Here is an 18,398-nt window from a genome sequence, read left to right on the forward strand (position 1 = left end):
TGGAGGAAGGGCAAACACATTATCCTATTTGCAGCAAGCTTTCTTCATACTAGGTCCAAAGACATGGGGGAAACAACCCTTACATGTTACACACTATCAAAGATGCTGAAACTATGCATCTGGCTTCTCCACTTGACCCTCAAAATGCAAGGTAGCACCACTCGAGATAACTCTGGTATGGTTCTATAAATATGTATAATGTGGACCTGTATAGTCATATCAATTGTGTTGGTGAATTAATTATTGCCTAGCAACACATAAACCAAACACTGACTACCTTAGCTATTCAATATTATTTACATAAAAACTGCATCTACTTCAAAAACATTTACTGCTCTAAAAGTAATTTCTAACTGAATTATTGTTTTGTCATGTGACTGAAATGTTATTCTGTACTTTAAAGTTGTCTTAGTTATGGCTGAAAATAAATCAATTATGATCAGTCCACCTAGCTGGTGAAGAAAAATAATTAAATCCATTATGCTGCAAGACCCTGACAGCATAAGGAACAAAAATACATAACACCGGTACAGTTGCAGAGTGTGTGCTAACGTAAGGGTTTGAATAAAAATGCATACACAATAGTACAATAACAGAGTTCATGACAACCTGGGGAAATTCTTGGGGACTCTTTCCTTATGAAATGTTATGATCAATGTCTTTACTTATCAGCAATAAAGCAGAGACTGAAAAGTACCAAATAATCAACAGTCACCTAATAAGAAATACTGAAATGAGGGAACAGGCAAGGCCGGTTAGAAGTGAAAGAAAATGCCTACTCTGAATGATGCATGTTGTCATTCCTACATGTATTTTACATGCATGTTAAAATACATAAACTACCCAACAGAAAAATGCTTACAAGTTAGTTTTTTTAAAGGCAGGAGAAAAAACCTAGTCAGTTACTTTGTTCAAATGTGTTATGTAAAATGAAAAAAAATCTACGTTACCTGTCCTGACTCTTCCTCCAGACGCCTTTTTTCTTCTTCAGCATCAACTAATTTCTGTTTTGTGATAAGTAGCTCCTTGTTCAATGCATCAGCCTTTTCTTCTGCCTGCACAAATGCATAAATGTGAAACTCTATTATGTTACTGGCCACGTTACAGCAATCTAAAAATACATTTCACTTTTCACAAAAGCTCAACTTTTCTGTAGAAGAATGAAAATGTCTGAACTCTGGCACTTGGATTTACCATTCGAGTTTTCTTCAACTAAACATGTATCAATAAAGGTTGAATATGTTATCACCACTATCATGAGTAACTAATAAATTGATGCCACCAAACAAGTTTTAGCAAAAAAGAAAAAAAATCACACGCATGTGTCTCCTTTATCAGCTAGTAATATCAGATGACTACACAAGTCTGTATTTGCTGCCCACATGCGTGTGCCTGGCCTCCTACTGTAATTATACTTGCTGCAGTGCAGACATCCATCTGATACTAATGTATCTAACTGCAACTAAACTTTCTGCATGGTTGTATTTTTCACCACCTACAGACAGTGACTAACTCATTAGCTAAGCCATTCTTGGCACTAAAAAGATAAGATCACAGACTTCTGATAGACAACTGCAAAGAAAGTCATAATAATACTTTCTTCATGTACACTTGTTGACTAGTTGGACACATCATAGCTTGTACAAGCCACAAAATGGCTTACAAAAATCACCATGTCATTGATAAAAGCAACCAAACTTTCATATGACAACAAGAAATTCCTCTACAACTGCACATTTATTGAGATAGTTACAGAGATATTAAAACATATGCTTAATAGTATAATTAGCAAAACAAATAATACTGGATATCTCTCAAGATGTGCAACTTACAGTGCAAATACCAATGACAGTTTTTTCCAACAATTACAGTTTCACTTAATGTGATGCAACAGACTGTAATTCACTAATTTTCTGAAGTATTAAGTACATATGGAAATACTACTTTCATAATTACTAGCAAACCACCAATAATGTTTCCAGTTTAGTGTGATAAACCAGCATTTTCAGTGAATTCTACTGTCTCTTACATTGGTGTTTCACCCTATACACCAACAATGTGCAAGTGTCTCAGTTATGAATATATGAACATAAACTCGAAACTAAAAATGTGGCAGATATTAATTTCTCCACTGCAGGATATCCTAGACTAACAATCTTAGTGTAACTTTGTTAATAACGCCTAGCCTTTCTAATACTGCCTGTTATTAGCTAAGTGACTTGTTGAAGCCAAACCAAGAAAAGTTCTGGATGCCATAAATTGGTATGGGTGAGAAATGGAAGAATACAAATACAAAAAAGGCATTTTAAGCTTGAGTGAGTTAAAGTTGTTACTGCTGATAATGAAAACTCCAGACTGCTTTACAAGTCTGGAAATAATATTTTGCTCTCCTTATAGCAGGCACGCAAATAACCGTGTTAACCTACTGCTCCACTACAAATAGTGGAATAAGTAAGCATCTTCATTGGTTCTTTTGAATTTTATTAAGAGTTTTTTTTTTCAAGTTTTAGATTCTAGTATTTAGGCCCTGCGTCTGAACAGGTTTCTGTTTGTTTGTACTGAGCTGAACTGAAGTGGGCTACCAGCCACAACTCTGAGCTGAGACATCAGACGACTACAGGCTTCTGAGCTTCCAAAAAACATGAGTTGCCTGTTTTTTGCTTATTTATACTACTTACTGCATTTTTTTATTGTCTGCCACCTACTTTTATACTGTATTTATGTACTCTGTACTAAACTACACTGTTATACTGCAATTACATGCTACACTGTGCCTGTAAAATCAAATGTTATTGCTGTTTTCACTGTTTAGCAAAAATGTTGTTGTTTCTACTGTTTAAGTATTTACTGGTATTTTTTCACTGTTTTAAAGTTATTTGTTCTGCCTACTCTGGTTTTCCCACCAAGCAGTACTTAATTAACTGATCTGTTAATTGTTTAAATCATTATTTAGAGCCTCCTGGCTGATTTTCTGCTGTTCAAACATACGTTGTTCAGTGTTCTTAATGCTATTTTTCTACTGTGCTAAATATTCTAATGTTTCCCACTGAAACTAGGGTAGCTAGTAGCTGTAGCATAGGACAGATCCAGGCCTGCTGCTTCTGGAACTGTTTGTACTGGTTTGTTTGTTCTGAGCACATTTTCCAGGCCATCTTGGATTGGATGGGGCCCATCTGCACTTCTGTGAGAGAAGTGTGTTTGATTGTCACCTGACTGGTAAAGGTAGGCCAGTCTAGGGCTTGAAACAAGCATCCTCATTGGTCCTTTTGAATTTTTGAGGTTTTTTTTTTTCAAGTTTTAGCTTCTGGTATTTAGGCCCTCCATCTGAGCAGGTTTCTGCCTGTGAGAACATCATGCAGCAAAGTGCACTACCGTGTAACTGTGTGTCAAAGTCCGACAGTTAAATTCAACACATTTCCTTAAAACCCAGGAAGAAATATCTATTCTCTGAGTTCCTGTGTGATCGTTTCTGAAAAGCCACCCCTAGTGACAACAGCCTTCAACATAGCATTATGGACAGTTGGGCTACCCTTGTTTCTCCTGTCAACCTTGTTGACTTGGGTTCACTTGAGGCAGTGTAGCAATTGCCTCATGTACACAGACAACCCTCTACTAACACAGTCTAGTACAGAGTGCGAAAGATGTATTTACACCAAGAATCTAGAATCCATGCTCTCTCTCACTCAAAACAGTAACACGGAGAAGGCTGTCAACTCACCCACCACTACATATTCAAACAGTACCAGTACTCATACACATACCAATACTCATACACATAGTAGGCATCAAACACGTAAATCCACATATGCAAAGGTTTTCTCGAAAAACTTACCAAAACACCAGAGACCTCCAAGAAACAAGTCTGCTACAGCTAACACAGTCTCCATAGCACCCATGACACACAACACCAGTGTCTTATCCCCCTCCCCAAGCCCGTAAGGCATAACACTCAAAACCCAAGTTTTCTTGTCATTGGAGTCTCAATGGTGAGACACATGGATGTCTTACTCACTAGGTTGGACAGACAGTTACAGTCAGCTGCCTATCCGGTGCCAGGATTCACCAAACCACGCATGCACTCAGTTCTCAACAAGTACCGTTATGACTCTGTCATAGTTCGTGTTGGTGTGAATGACCCGAGACGTACCTCACTGAACTATATGAAGAGAGACATGGTCGAGCTTTCTCTGAGTATGTGTCCCAGGTGGGTACGTCCCTAGCCTTGAGCAGCATACTACCCTTGCCTAGAATGATGCCACAGATAGTATAAACAAAAAATGATTTATTTCAATAACTGGCTTAGTTTTGTTGTCATTCTGCCTGGGAAGCCATGGTCAACAAACCTTGCTGGTTTGCCAGAGACTGTTTGCACCTGGCACCCCTAGGCTTTCAGGTGCTGGCAAAGGCTTCTGCCTCCTCCATAGTGCCTTTTTAGGCAAGGTCTTGAAAACATTACCGACGTGAAATTAACCACTCAGAACAAAATAAGGGTTAAGCTGCTAAATACTAGGAGCTTAAACAAAAAGTTGCACTCCCTGGAAGCACTTCCATCACTACAAGATGTAGATATCCATGCAGTCACAGAAACCTGGTTTAAGGCCTCAGAAAGTACCCCGGGCCCTGCAAGGCTGCAATGCCTTCTCACCTTTAGACCACAAAATGAACATGTGAAAACCAAAGGAGACTATGTTTCAATCTATATTCGAGATAAATTTACCTCGCGTTTAGTTAGACTGAACAACTCCATGGAGTTACCTCCAGGCCCAGGTTATGGTGGGTAAGACCCTTTCAAGTCCTAGCCAGTTATAGATCCCCCTCCATGGGTCATGACACCCATGAAGCCAACTTAACCAAATTGAAGACAATTCAAATTTTACCGAACACCCTTGAAATGGGGATTTCAATTATCCCACCATCAAATGGCAAACCTACTCTAGCCCAAACTCGCTAGCACAAAACTTCCTTCACTTTGTGAATTCAAATGCCTTGGAGCAAATTGCCCATACCCCAAAAAGAGGAGCAAACACTCTAGATCTGGTCCTCACTAACATGTCAAACAGGCACACTGCTGTAACTGCTGGACCCTCATTCGTTAAAACTGACCACAAATCAGTCACCTTCAAACTGATACTAACACCAGAACTCAAAGGGTGAAATCATACTAAAAAACATCATCAAGGCAAATTACACCCTCCTAGGTGAAGCTATAAATGCATTCCAAGCCCCAGCGCAAGCCGAAAGTGTTGACTACACCAAAGCTTACACTAAAGTCCTGTACAATCACTTGCAAAAGTGTATAAACTCGGCTGTACCAGGCAGAATCAAAGCCAGGGCTTCAATTAAAATTAAGCTGCCATGGTGGAGTTCCAGCGTCAACAAACTCTACAATAAATGCAAAATGTTGCTGTCTAAGAAAACAGACAAGGACCCAACAACGGAAAAGCACCCTCCTCAACCTTAACAGGCAAATAAGACAACTTGTCAAATTCTCCAATAGCTCCATTGAGAGAAACCTAGCAAATACTGCCAAGAATAACCATAAGGCCTTTTACAGCTATGTACATAACCTAAAGGGTAGGAACCAAGTATGTGCAGAATTGGTAGCCAATGGTATCTCAACTGACCCCACAGAGACAGCGAACCTGCTAACGGATAACTTTGTTGCTCCCTTATCTCCTCCTAACTTACAACAAGCCCTCAGTCAAACTTCTACCTACCTTACATATCTGAAGAGCAGGACCTCAAAGTCCTGTCCAAGGCAAAGAACACGGCCTCAGTGGGACCAGATGACAACCCAAGCTGTCTTCTAAACAGACTAAAACATGAACTAGCATCACGACTAAGTACCCTTTTTAATTACAGCCTAAACACAGGCTTTGTTCCTGCAGAATGGAGAACAGCTACAGTTTTTCCCCTCCACAAAGGTGGCCTAGGAACAGGCCCAGGGAATTACAGACCCATAAGCCTGACCAGCCTCATCTGTAAGGCCATGGAACGTATTATTACACACCTCATAAATAGATGTAGGAGACCTCCAAAACCCTGGATCCTACCCAATTTGGCTTCATGAAGGGCAGATCCTGCCTGTTAAATCTGGTGGATTTCTTTGAAAGTATGACCAAGACCACTGATGAGGGCAAATCTGTGCAAACAGCTTACCTCGAGTTGGCAAAGGTTTTCCAGACAATCCCAAATTCAGGCATGACAGATAAACTTAGCAAATTGAATATAAACTCTTTTGTTGTAAGATGGGTTGTCAACTAGCTTGCAAACTGGACACACACCATCAAAGTAGGTGACTCCATATCAACCAATAGATCTGTTACCAGCCAGGTGCCACAGGGGTCAGTGCTGAGCCCACTACTGTTTGGTATATGCTTCTCAGAAGTTCAAGTCAAACTAACAGGTTGTGGCTGACCAAGTTTGAACGACTGCAAACTAGGTGCAATCACTGAATCCCCAAATTATGTCAGTATACTCCAGGATGGTTTCACAGAGACTAGCAACTGCTGTATTAGTCAGTCTCAAACTAAATGCAAAGAAATGCATCAACATTCCGTTCAGTATAAATTATGTCCCTTCCCATTATCAAATCAATAGCAATACCCTAAGGGGTCTAGATCAGATTATCGAACTCTTAAAAGTTCGAAAATCAAATAAAAAAAAAAAAAACAGAAAAAAAAAAACTACCTGAAAGGTTAAGCAGGGGGGCAAGCCCCAGTGCATCCCCCACACCCCTGCACTTTAAATATACCAACTCCAAGATCGCACTACAGTGCAGACAATGGAAAACTTCCATTTCTACACTGTACGGAGATCTCCATTGAAACGTTCGAACATTTAAATGTTCGATCATATGGTGTCGACCATATGACATTCGAACATTTAAGTGTTTGACAATGTAATAAAGACCCTACCCTAAGTACCCATGAAGTGGTAAGGGACCTGGGATCACAGGCTGACCACGACCTTAACTTCGACCACCATATGTCTACCATTGTAAGGAAAGCTTTCCATGTAGCTCACTTGATTAGTAAAGGCATCGCCTCGACACCAAACAAAGTTTTATAAACCCCTACACTCGGCACGTATTTGGCCCATAATTGAGTATAATTGCCCCATTCGGTATGTACTGTACTAAGCACCTACAGCAATGAGAGACACCTCAGAGGTTTCTAACAAAGAAGATAAAGGGCCTCCAGCATGTGCATTACATGGACTGACTAAAATCCCTGTCACTATAATCTGTATTGTACAGACTTCTTAGGGAAGGATTTAAGCTTGGCCTACAGAGCAACCCAAGACCCAAGCCTAAAGAACTTACTGCATTTCTGTACATCAAATGGGTCTAGGGCTACCCATTTCAGGACCTTAAATATGGCCTGTGACTTGAACTGGACATGGTGGAGAGACAGATTTATCTCCTAGCAACTGCCATGTCTTTGGAACAGGCTACCAATTCATGTGAAACACAGCACCTCTATGGCACTATTCAAGAGGAACCTGGATGAGTGGATGGGTCACTGTAAATTCTTAGCAGGGATAGCACCCACAACCCTACTGGACATGGGCAGTCATCACTAAATGCAATCTTGGGTACTGACTAGTACTTCTTAAGGTATTACATTGGGTTGAAACGGCTAAGTTAAAATGACCTCCAGGCTGATAGCCCAGTAATTTCCTATGATCCTAAATACATAAGCCCTAACAGTGCCATTTTTTAAACAACATAATCAAGACGCAGATCAATATCACATCTCATAAGCTTTATTCATTTTTTTTGTGTTTCCCATACCCACATATGACCCACTGAAGCTTACCTTCAATAGGCCCTTTGCTCCTTCCCTTCTTCATGTATAAGAAAATACCAGAAAGGAATGTCAAAAATCTAAGGGAGTACAGCTGTCATCCTGTGTGCACACATGTGCGTGTCTGGGTAGCATACCTCTCCCTAACTTTGCCCTGTCGCTCAAAATTTTTGATTTTCTGGCAAATCACTGAGGATTACAGTTACTCAATACATGCTGTTCAAATTCAAAATCTAAGCGAGTACAGCTGTCATCATGTGTTTGTGCATGTATGTGTGTAGCACACCTCTCCCTGATTTTACCCTGTCGCTCAAAATTTTTCTGGTAAACTTCTAAGGATTACAGTTAGTCAATATTGCTGCCAGACTTTCATATTTCTTATTATTCAAAAATGCTTGTTGATCCAAAACCTCTTGTTTTACTAATTTTTAAGTGAATTAATTTTCAGAAACAGTCACTGATTTTGAACCCTTTCTCTGTATTTTTCTCACTGTCTAGAATTCTTTTTAAGCACTTTTTATTAAATTATCACACACAAACTAACAGAAAACAAAGCATTTTAACATTTTTCCATTTATGTACATTATACATTACGTAACTTTTTCTTTGTAAATTTCACCAGTGCTTTACATAAAATGTTGAATTACTGCCTTCTCTTAAACCTAAATCCTCCTCCTCCTCCTGAACATTATCCTGCATGTATTATTACCACAATGCCCATTTACCGCTGTGTAATTTGCTCCACCCCTTTTCTAATCATCCCTCTTCCAGTTATTTTATCTCTTTTATAATATTTACTACTTCAAATATTGTTAGACAATGATTTCCATTTTTCTAGAAATTGCTTTTTGGCAGCCAAGAGAAAAACGTAAAAAGGCCTTACCATGTCCATGCAACTTAGATCCTGTGTCCCAGCTTAAAAGAATAAATTCCTTATTTACAGCCATTTACTCATCCAGTATTTCTAAAAGAGTACACTGCAGGGAATTTTTTAATTCTGTTAACTCATTAAACCCCCAAAACATATATTTCCAGTTATCCCTTCCTTCCTCATCACACTTCCAGCATTTGCTATCTACCCGAGGAAAAATTATTTGAAGTCTGCTTGGGGTATAATAATACATATGCAAACACTTCCAACCAAATATTACAAACCTTCTGCACTTTGTTGCATACTTCAGAGCCATAATATGTCCTCCCATTGCTCTCTTGTAAATTAGTTCTCCAGTCTCCCTTCACAGTCTTTAACTCCATCTGATTGACTCTAATATTCACACTGCAATATTTTATATGCCCTGTGACATCCGGCTATATCCCACCAGACTGCCACCAATTAAATGTAACATCCCCCACTATCCTGGGTCAGTAACTAAGGAGTAATATTTCACAATGTTCCCCTAAGAGTACAACAAGAATACACTCTATTTTCCCGGGACTGGACTATATACTTCTGTCCACCCCTAATGTAATTCCTTATTACACGCTTCAGAGTATTGTGTCCCAGTTTAAGACCTCTGATACACTCACACTCAAATTTAAATCTCACACATCCAAACACTTCTGGGAAAGCCTAACACAGATTCCCAACTGTGTTCCTTCCACAAAATAATACAGCAATGCTGCCACCAATAAAGGTGACATGGAGAGTACCAAGCAGGTATAAGCACTCTCTAATCTCTAAAGAACACACTGATTTCCAGCCACAATATAAAGTAATGAAAAACATTTAATAATAAGTAAAATGATTACAAGAATGTAAATCAATAACTTTCAATAAACACCAGAATTCAATCACTAGAAATGTAAAATTAAATTCTAGAAAAAGTCTTCTAGAAAAAGTCTGAGTAACTAAATTTTCCTAATCAAACTAGAGAATACTGTCCCTGATCTAATCTAACACATAACAGCAAGGCAAGGGCAGGCTTAAAGTTTTTTGGTGAATTGTCTTCTTCGGGTATCACTGCACAGCACTGTAACTGACTGCAACTCTTCACAAACTGCTGCTCTTCACAAATTGCTAAGTACTTGACTAACTGCAAATCTTAACAGTCTCAACTGTCTTATTTGTAAAAAAAAAAAAAAAAAAAAAAAAAAACAACAGCTCTTTTTCCTATCAATCAGGTGTTCAAAAAATCACCTAGCAACCAGGAACATTCTAATGATATCACTTACTGTTCAGCTGATTCTCCACGGTATTTTAGAATCTCCCTCTCAAATATGCATAATTAGAAATGTTTCAAAACACTGACAGATTCTTTAAACATTCTGTTTAAACAGGGACATATTCAACATTTTAAAACTTAATTCCGTTTTCTCAATTAGGCATGCTGACATACAAGTTAATCTGAGAATATGCACAAATCTCCTGCTAGACATTTTAACACAGATTACAATGTTTTCATTTTCTTCACCCCCCCCCCCCCCTTTATGACTTGAGCACTTGTTTCTTAGCAACAGGAAATGGACATTCTTCAACACCTTGACAGGTTCTGGTCTAATTTTACCACTTAAAATGAAAAACAGCCAGCACCATTCTTCAGCTTTCAAATATGCATTTAATATGTTAATATCTCACATGAGAGCACATCCTGCATACCGGTTTCGGCTGTAAGCCTTCATCAGTGCATAAACAACACTCATAACATCACATTTAAATACCCAAATCCCAACCCCCATTGGTTATTACAACTGCTCATTAAGCCCTGGTGCAAACAAAGCACCCAATTTGATAATCCACATTTGTTCTTTGTAATTCAAACTTTGATGCCCTCCTATTTTATTACCTGTATGGAAATATACTCTAATAATAAGAATAAACATAAATATGCTGAAAAATGTTTTGAAGTATGTTTGTACAAGGCACTAGTGGACTTAGTACAACGAATATCACTCAAGTGTTTTGACACCCTTAATTTTAAAGGACACAATGTTTGTCCTACATAAAATGCAGAACATGAACAATTAGCCAAATAATACTACCAAATCTGTGCTACAATTACCATAAACACAAATATCAAAAACTTTATAACTATTTCTAGAAAAAATGCATTTGTCCTTTGCAAAAATTACATGTCCAAAAGGGAAACAGCCCACTAGTCTCTGTCCATCTCATCCTAACTGATACTTCTCTCTAATCTTCTTATGACTTTTTTTGTAATGGTTAAACCATCCAGCCATTGTCTTACTATTCTATGAGAAAAAAAAAACATCAAGAAAGTATAATTTCCCTTAACCTATCTTCCATACTCAAAATATCCCAATGTTTAGATATAACCTCTTTTATTAAGGCAGTATTTTCAGCAAAACTCATACTGAATCTAATAGGTTGCACATTCACCTTTTGCCTGGTTTTATAAGTTAACAAGGAGGGTCTAGACACCTGACTAGCTCCAACCCGAGCTTGATTAATAACCCACAAAGAATATCCCCTTGTACAAAATCTATGAACCAAATCTTGTTCATGGTTATTAAGATCAGTGGGTGAAGAACATATCCTCCTAAGCCTTAAAAAATTGAGATTTGAGGATATTGTTGATCATGTGTTTGGGATGACAACTGGTGGCATGTAGTAGGGTATTAACCTTTAGTATTTTCTACATATAGAACTCTGCAAAGTATCTTCATTCACTACTGTGATTAATACATCCAAATACGCAACAGTTTGAGAATGGTAATTGATAGTAAATTGCATTCCTCATTTGTTTTCATTTAAATAATTAAATTCTTGCAAATACACATGATCAGCCCTCCATGCTAACCAGCAGTCATCCAAATATTGATACCAAATATCCATAGCGTCTAAAATAAATTATGGGATTTATTATAAATCAACTGCTCCTCCACATATCCTATGAACAGGTCGGAATATAACGGAGCAAATAAAGCCTCCATAGCTGTACTCTTCAGCTGTAAATAACACTGGTTTTCAAAATAAAACATTTTTTGTGAGAACATGTTCCATCAAACATAATAAAAATGTATTGAAACCAGGGGATATAAGCCGGATTTATTTAACCAAAACTCTAATCCCTAGAAAGTACTGCAGTTTGTTCTGAATAAATTATCTCATCTTTACAAGGTTTAACCTTATCACACAACTCCATAATAGTGTTAGTCAAACTTATAATCTTTCTTTCATAAAAAGAAATCAAGATTTTAACAACTGACATGGAAGCCATCTGTTGAGCCTGCTTTCCATTCCTGAACCAAGTCATCTATTCATTTGACATAAGGTTGTATTTTTACACACAATCCCTTAGGAGAAATATTTTTACCTGAATAGGCTTTAAACAATCTAAGATGCTAAATATGCATCCTAAGTTCTTTCATCACTCTCAATAAATGTTTAAACAAATCCAGTCAAGATTCTTTATCTCACTTTGTGGTTTGTTAGTATCAGTATTACGAGATACATCAAAAACTCATAAGTCATCCTTATCGAATCAAATCCATATCAAAATTTACCAACTGTACTAAATAGAACCACAAATCCTAGTTCTAATATTGTAAACCCAAATACACACTCAGTTTAACACAGTAAATACAAGGTGTCATTTGTAAGATCTCCACGCTGTTCATGTATCAGAATTTTACATAATAGTCACAATAGTTGGAATGCAAATATTGTTATTATTATAACAGGTGCTAGCTTCTATATAATCAACAATGACAAAAGTATACACTTGTACTTTGTTCAATAATCAAACTGTTCCAGAAAAGCAGAATAAGGTCTATAGTAATATATGATTTTCAAATTAAGCCCGAAAATTATGAAAACAAGGGTTCCTAGTTATTACTCAACTGTGTAATATGTCACAAAAAAATATGAATATTTCTTTTATACACAACCTCAATATTTGGCAACCACAATTGTTATCTTTGGGCAACAACCCCAACCAATTATTCCACCAATGTCAAATAAAGGTCTAAAAAAATCTACAGCAATTACTGCAATTAGAATCGTTGCCCAAAACTACACACATACGTGTTATTAAATATCGGTAACCCTCCCGGCCAATTACTCAACAAAAAGTGAAATAAAGGACTAAAAAATGTGACCTGCAAATACTGCAGTAAAAAGTTAACAGATATATATGCTATACCACTTGACTTTAGAACTTACACTTGTTCTCTCTATCCACAATTTTTTTTTACGATATTCTCTTCAGGAACCACACGGACCCAATTATTTCACCCCCTGAAATAAAGGTCTAAGGCTGTAAAAATACCTGCCTGCATTCAATAATAAAGGTTACCCCTCAAACATATATAACAAGGCTGTTTCCACTCATATACTTAAGAACCCCCTTTTTTAAATACCTGAAACAGAATGATAAATATAAATACACCATTAACTATCATGCACATTTCACTAGAAACAGTATAAAGGAAATAACCAAAAACCTATAAGGATGGTCCCTCACACAATCTGCATACAACTAATAAGTTATTTAAAACATAGTCATGGCAATGATGATCATAGCCCATCCAAAATTGCAGAGTTTTTTTATACTGTTGATAATCAAATCAATAACTACCTGATGCTTAAAAAAATATTCCGTTAGTACTCATGTATTAAGGATTTAGAAACACATACCAAGATAATAAATTCAATAATGGGCTTTGTATCAGAACATTACCCCACCCCAATTTTCGTGAAAGAATGGGTGTGGCCTACATGATTGACAGGGCATGCCCATGTGACGTTGCACGTAAAACACAGATGAGTGACAAACCATGCAGATTATCCACTGATATGGTGAATATTCATTGTTGCACACAAGATGAACATGAAGTAATTTACAGTGGCACACTTTGCAAATGTAATTCCTAATCTACAGTTGGTATGAAACACGGCTTTGTATTGGAACATTACCCCACCAAGGTTTCCGTGGAGGAAAAGAATCTGTGGAGGATGAAAAACACTATTTTCAAGCAACTACAACAGTGAACTACTTCAAGAAACGCCAAAACCCGAACCATAACCCCTACACCCCTCCTGTCTTTCTTTACTATGATTTTGCGCAGTAATTGCTTTAGCAGGGGGCAAGCCCCCTGCACCCCCACCTTTCTGTAAACATATTTCTGGAGATAAAGCAACAAGTAATAATCTGAGGCAGTGGGACAATAAATACATTAAATAAATGCAATAAGAAAGACCTCCCAGAAAGGTCGCCACCCGCACCCTGCGCCTTTACAGAAAGTACAGTTGTGTACACTTACCATAAATGTAGATATTCAAGTGTATTCACTGTTGCAGTCCTCACATATGGGTTTATCCAGCTCCCGGCAGCCCTCATTCGGCCCGAATACCAAAGTCCTTGTATATGACATCGGTTGCCGCCAGCTGTAAAACTGATGTCAATACATCATTTTCCTCAGTTTTTCTTGCCTTAACTGTCAGAAGCCCCCAAAAGAAAGCTAATCCAGGAATGGTAGCACCCTGGACATGTCATACAAAAAATAAAAATCCATAGTTTGTGCCTTAGGGAAAAAGGGGGAAAGGAGGGTGGGAAACCAGGACTGCAACAGTGAATACACTCGAACATCTACATTTATGGTAAGTGTACACAACTGTACTAAGTTCTTCGTGTTTCACCGTTAACAGTCTTCACATATGGGTTGATTCCCAAAGCCCAGTAAGAAGACAAAAGGGGGGAGGAAAGATCACAGATTGAGGGTTGGTAAGGAGGCCCTGCAAAACTGCAGAGGCAAAACCAGCCCTGGATTTAGAAAACAAAGGTAGATTGTAATGCTTCGTGAAAATATGGACAGATGACCAAGTAGCTTCTTCTAGAATGTCCTTAGTAGGCACATCTCTCAGAAAGGCTGCAGAGGTAGAGGCTGCTCTAGTAGAATGGGTCCTAATACCCTGAAGTGGAACCTTTCCATGCTGAAGGTAGCAAAAGTGAATACAATGAGCAATCCATTTGGAGATGGTTTGTTTTGAAATAGCTTTACCCTGAGCCCCAGGAGCAAAATGTACAGTTGTGTACACTTACCATAAATGTAGATGTTCGAGTGTAATCACTGTTGCAGTCATTACACTTGGGTTATCTGCCTGCAGGTAGCCCTCAGCTGGCCTGAATATCAAAGTCTTGGGTCCTGCGTCGGATGCTGTCTCTTTTTCCATGACATCAGGTAGTCAGGGGTATAAAGCATGCAGCCAATGCCATTACATCAGTTTTTCTTGCAAGAAAAGTTAGGGGGCTGGAGGGAGGGTAATCAGGACTGCAACAGTGAATACACTCGAACATCTACATTTATGCTAAGTGTACACAACTGTACTATGTTCTTTGTGTTTCACTGTTGGAGTCATTACATTTGTGTAGATTCCCAAAGCTAAGGCAGGGAGGAGGAAGTTAAGAGAACATTAGGACCAGCTATTAAGCCCTGCAAGACTGCAGTGGCAAAAAGTACAAATGGAAGACGAAGAACATCCAGCTCTTGAGTTAGAAAACACAGGCAAGTGGTAATGCTTGGTGAAGGTATGTACAGAGCTCCAGGTAGCAGCTTCTAGGGTGTCCCTGGTAGGGACACCTCTGAGAAAGGCTGTAGAGGTAGATGCAGCCCTGGTGGAATGTGATCCTATCCCCCTGAGGGGTAGGTTTTCCATGATGCTTATAGCAAAAAAGAATGCAGTGGCCTATCCACTTAGAAATGGTTTGTATGGAAATGGCCTTACCCTCTGCCCCTGTAGCAAAGGCAACAAGCAGCTGCTCAGTTTTCTGAGAGGCTTAGTCCTGTCCAAATAAAATCTTAGTTGTCTGTGCACATCCAAAGAGTGTAGTATTCGTTCTCCTTTGTTCTGTGGGTTAGGAAAAAAGGGAGGCAAATGAACGGACTGATTAAGGGCCACACTAGATGCCACCTTGGGCATAAAGGAAGGGTTGGTCCTAAGGGACACCCTGTTAGCATGGAAGATGATGAAGGGCTCCAGTGCCATGAGGACCTGAAGTTCAGACACTCTTCTTGCTAAAGTGATGGCTAGAAGGAAAGCAGTTTTCCAAGAAAGGAATTTCAACTCTGCAGTTGCAGATGGCTCAAAGGGAGGTAGAGTGAGCTTTTCCAATACAAAGATAAGGTCCCAGGCTGGAGTAGGAGCTCTCCTGGGTGGTCTTACATTTTTGGCCCCTCTGAGGAATTGTTTCAGCAGGGGATGAGAGAAGAGGGGTGGGCTCAGTATTATAATGTGCTGAAATGGCCGAGGCATGAATTTTAATTGATGAGAAGGAAAGGTCCTTGTGGAGTATCTCTGTTAAGTATTGAAGAATATGCGGTAAGCTGGGCACTATTGTGCCCATCCCTTGAGTTTGGCTCCAGGAACAGTATCTTTTCCACTTTTCGGCATAGGACTTTCTAGTACTAGGCCTCCTGGCCCTCAGAATGACATCTAGCACCTGCTTACTGAGTGGATGCTATCGGAAAGCTCAGGGAATTAGCCAGGCTGCAAGGTTCAGGGATTGAAGCTGGGGGTGCAGAATCTGGCCCTCCTGCTGGGACAGCAGGGAAGGGCTCTGAGGCAGGTGCCATGGATCCAGCAGTGACATACTGCGCAAGAAGGGGTACCAGTGTTGGCATGTCAGTCTGGTGTAATCAGTATTGTCCTTCATTTGTCTTGTTTGATCTTTAGCAAGACTTTCATGAGGAGAGACAGAGGGGTAAAGGCATAAACTGAGAGGCTTTCCCAAGTGAAGGACAGGGCATCCACTTTCCAAGCTTGGCTGTGGGGTGTCCTTGTTCAGAATTTGTTCAATCGGTAGTTCTGAGGGGAGGCAAACAGGTCTATCTCTGGGTTGCCTCATTTGTTTCTCAAAATGTTGAATATCTTTAGTTCCAGTTTCCACTCGTGTGGGTCTATGAGATTTCTGCTTAGGTCATCTGCCAGTGAATTTAGCTTGCCTGGCAAGACTTGAGCTTGTAGGTGCACTTGGCAGCTCAAGGCTGTGTTCCACAGAGCCATGGCTAGTCTGCAGAGAGGATACAAGTGGGTTCCCCCATGCTTGTTTATGTACCACATAACAGTGGTGTTTGTCTGTCTTTACCAATAACTGTCCTAGAAGAACGTGGTCCTTGAAGGCTGTCAGTGAATTTTGTACAGCTAACATTTCTTTTTGATTGATATGCAGGTGTATCTGACTCGGGTTCCATTTGCCCTGAATGCACTGCCCTGCCAAGTGAGCCCCCCATGCATAGTCTGAAGCGTCTGTTGTTAGGGTTTGGACAGCAGGGGGTAGAATGAATGGCAGTCCCGTGTTGTGGTGGCAGGCCTCTGCCCACCAAAGGAACTCTGTCTTTATGCAAGGAATGATAGGAATCACTGATTCCTGGTCCCGTGAATGTTGACACCATAGGCTTTTTAAATACCATTGTAGTTTCCTCATATGCAGTCTTGCATATGGAATTAATAGAATACAAGAGGCCATGAACCCCAGGGCTTGCAGGATTTTCCTTGCAGATAGCTGGGTCTTTGTGGCTAGTAGTTTGAAGTAGGCTAACAAATAAACTTGTTTCTCTGGCGTGAGGTAAGCCATCTGGGAAGTTGTGTTCAAGCTTGCTCCCAGGAATATAATTTGTTGGCAGGGTACTAGATGAGATTTCTTTTCGTTTATGGTGTACCCCAGTGAGGTTAGAAGTTTCTTTACAAATGCCAGATGACTTAGTAGCATGTCCTGCCTGAATTAGACAATCGTCCAGGTATGGATATATCTGATTATACAGTGACCCCCCCAATTAATATTCCAAAACGTGCACATTGTAAATCACACTTATACTAATAGAAAAAGGTCCGGTCTCCAGGACCTTTTCCATTACTATAAGTCTTTTTTTACAGCAACGGAGAATGCAAGATCTCTGTTGCTTTTTAGACACAGTTTCGCTATTTTAAAAGAGTTTAACATAGCGAGACAGCTTTAAAAAAAGCAATGGAGATTCGTTGTTTCTTTTTTTAAAGCTGTCTCGCTATGTTAAACTCCTTTAACATTGTGAGACACTTTGTAAAAACCAACAGAGATCTTGCTTTCTCCATTGCTTCCACCCACAGCTGTGATGTACTGCGTAAGCATACACATGCGGAGTATATCAGAACTGCCGCAGAATACTAGACAGCTGCAGAAGGGCAGCAAGGAGGCATTATACAATGCCATTATTTAAAAAAAATAAGTATTTTTTTCTTAAATAATGTCATTGTATAATATAGCATACACGCTGTGTGGTAATGCTATTACCCACGGTTGGCGTGGTTTGGTCCCGGTAAGCCCGAGGACCAAACAAAGCCAACCGTGGGTAAATTTAGCATTACCCACACCCAGAAGTGGGTTATTGCTATTATACATGACATTATTTAAGAAAAGAAACTGTTACTTTTCTTAAATAATGGCATAGTATAATGCCTGTTTACTGCCCTTCCGCAGATGTCTGGCATCCGCGGCAGTTCTGATGTACCGCGCCGCGCAGTACATCAGAGCTGTGGGCAGCAATGGAGAAAGCAAGATCTCCGTTGCTTTTAGTAAGCTATGTTAAATGAGTTTAACATAGCGAGACAGTTTTAAAATAAGCAACGGACATCTCCGTTGTTTATTTTAAAACTGT

General features: G+C 39.3%; 1 protein-coding gene across 2 annotated transcripts in view; it reads right to left on the bottom strand.

Moving 5' to 3' along the window:
• RABGAP1 (RAB GTPase activating protein 1) overlaps positions 1-18,398 on the bottom strand; it is a 4,144,188-nt gene that overhangs the window by 575,292 nt on the left and 3,550,498 nt on the right. For both annotated transcript variants that reach the window (XM_044058459.1, XM_044058460.1), the window contains one exon: positions 951-1,055. In XM_044058459.1, the coding sequence (XP_043914394.1) occupies positions 951-1,055 (105 nt within the window). The remainder of the gene's footprint in view (positions 1-950; positions 1,056-18,398) is intronic.

Source organism: Protopterus annectens, chromosome 16.part0, assembly GCF_019279795.1.
Source record: "Protopterus annectens isolate FY-2018-M chromosome 16.part0, PAN1.0, whole genome shotgun sequence".
Classification (NCBI taxonomy): domain Eukaryota; kingdom Metazoa; phylum Chordata; order Ceratodontiformes; family Protopteridae; genus Protopterus; species Protopterus annectens.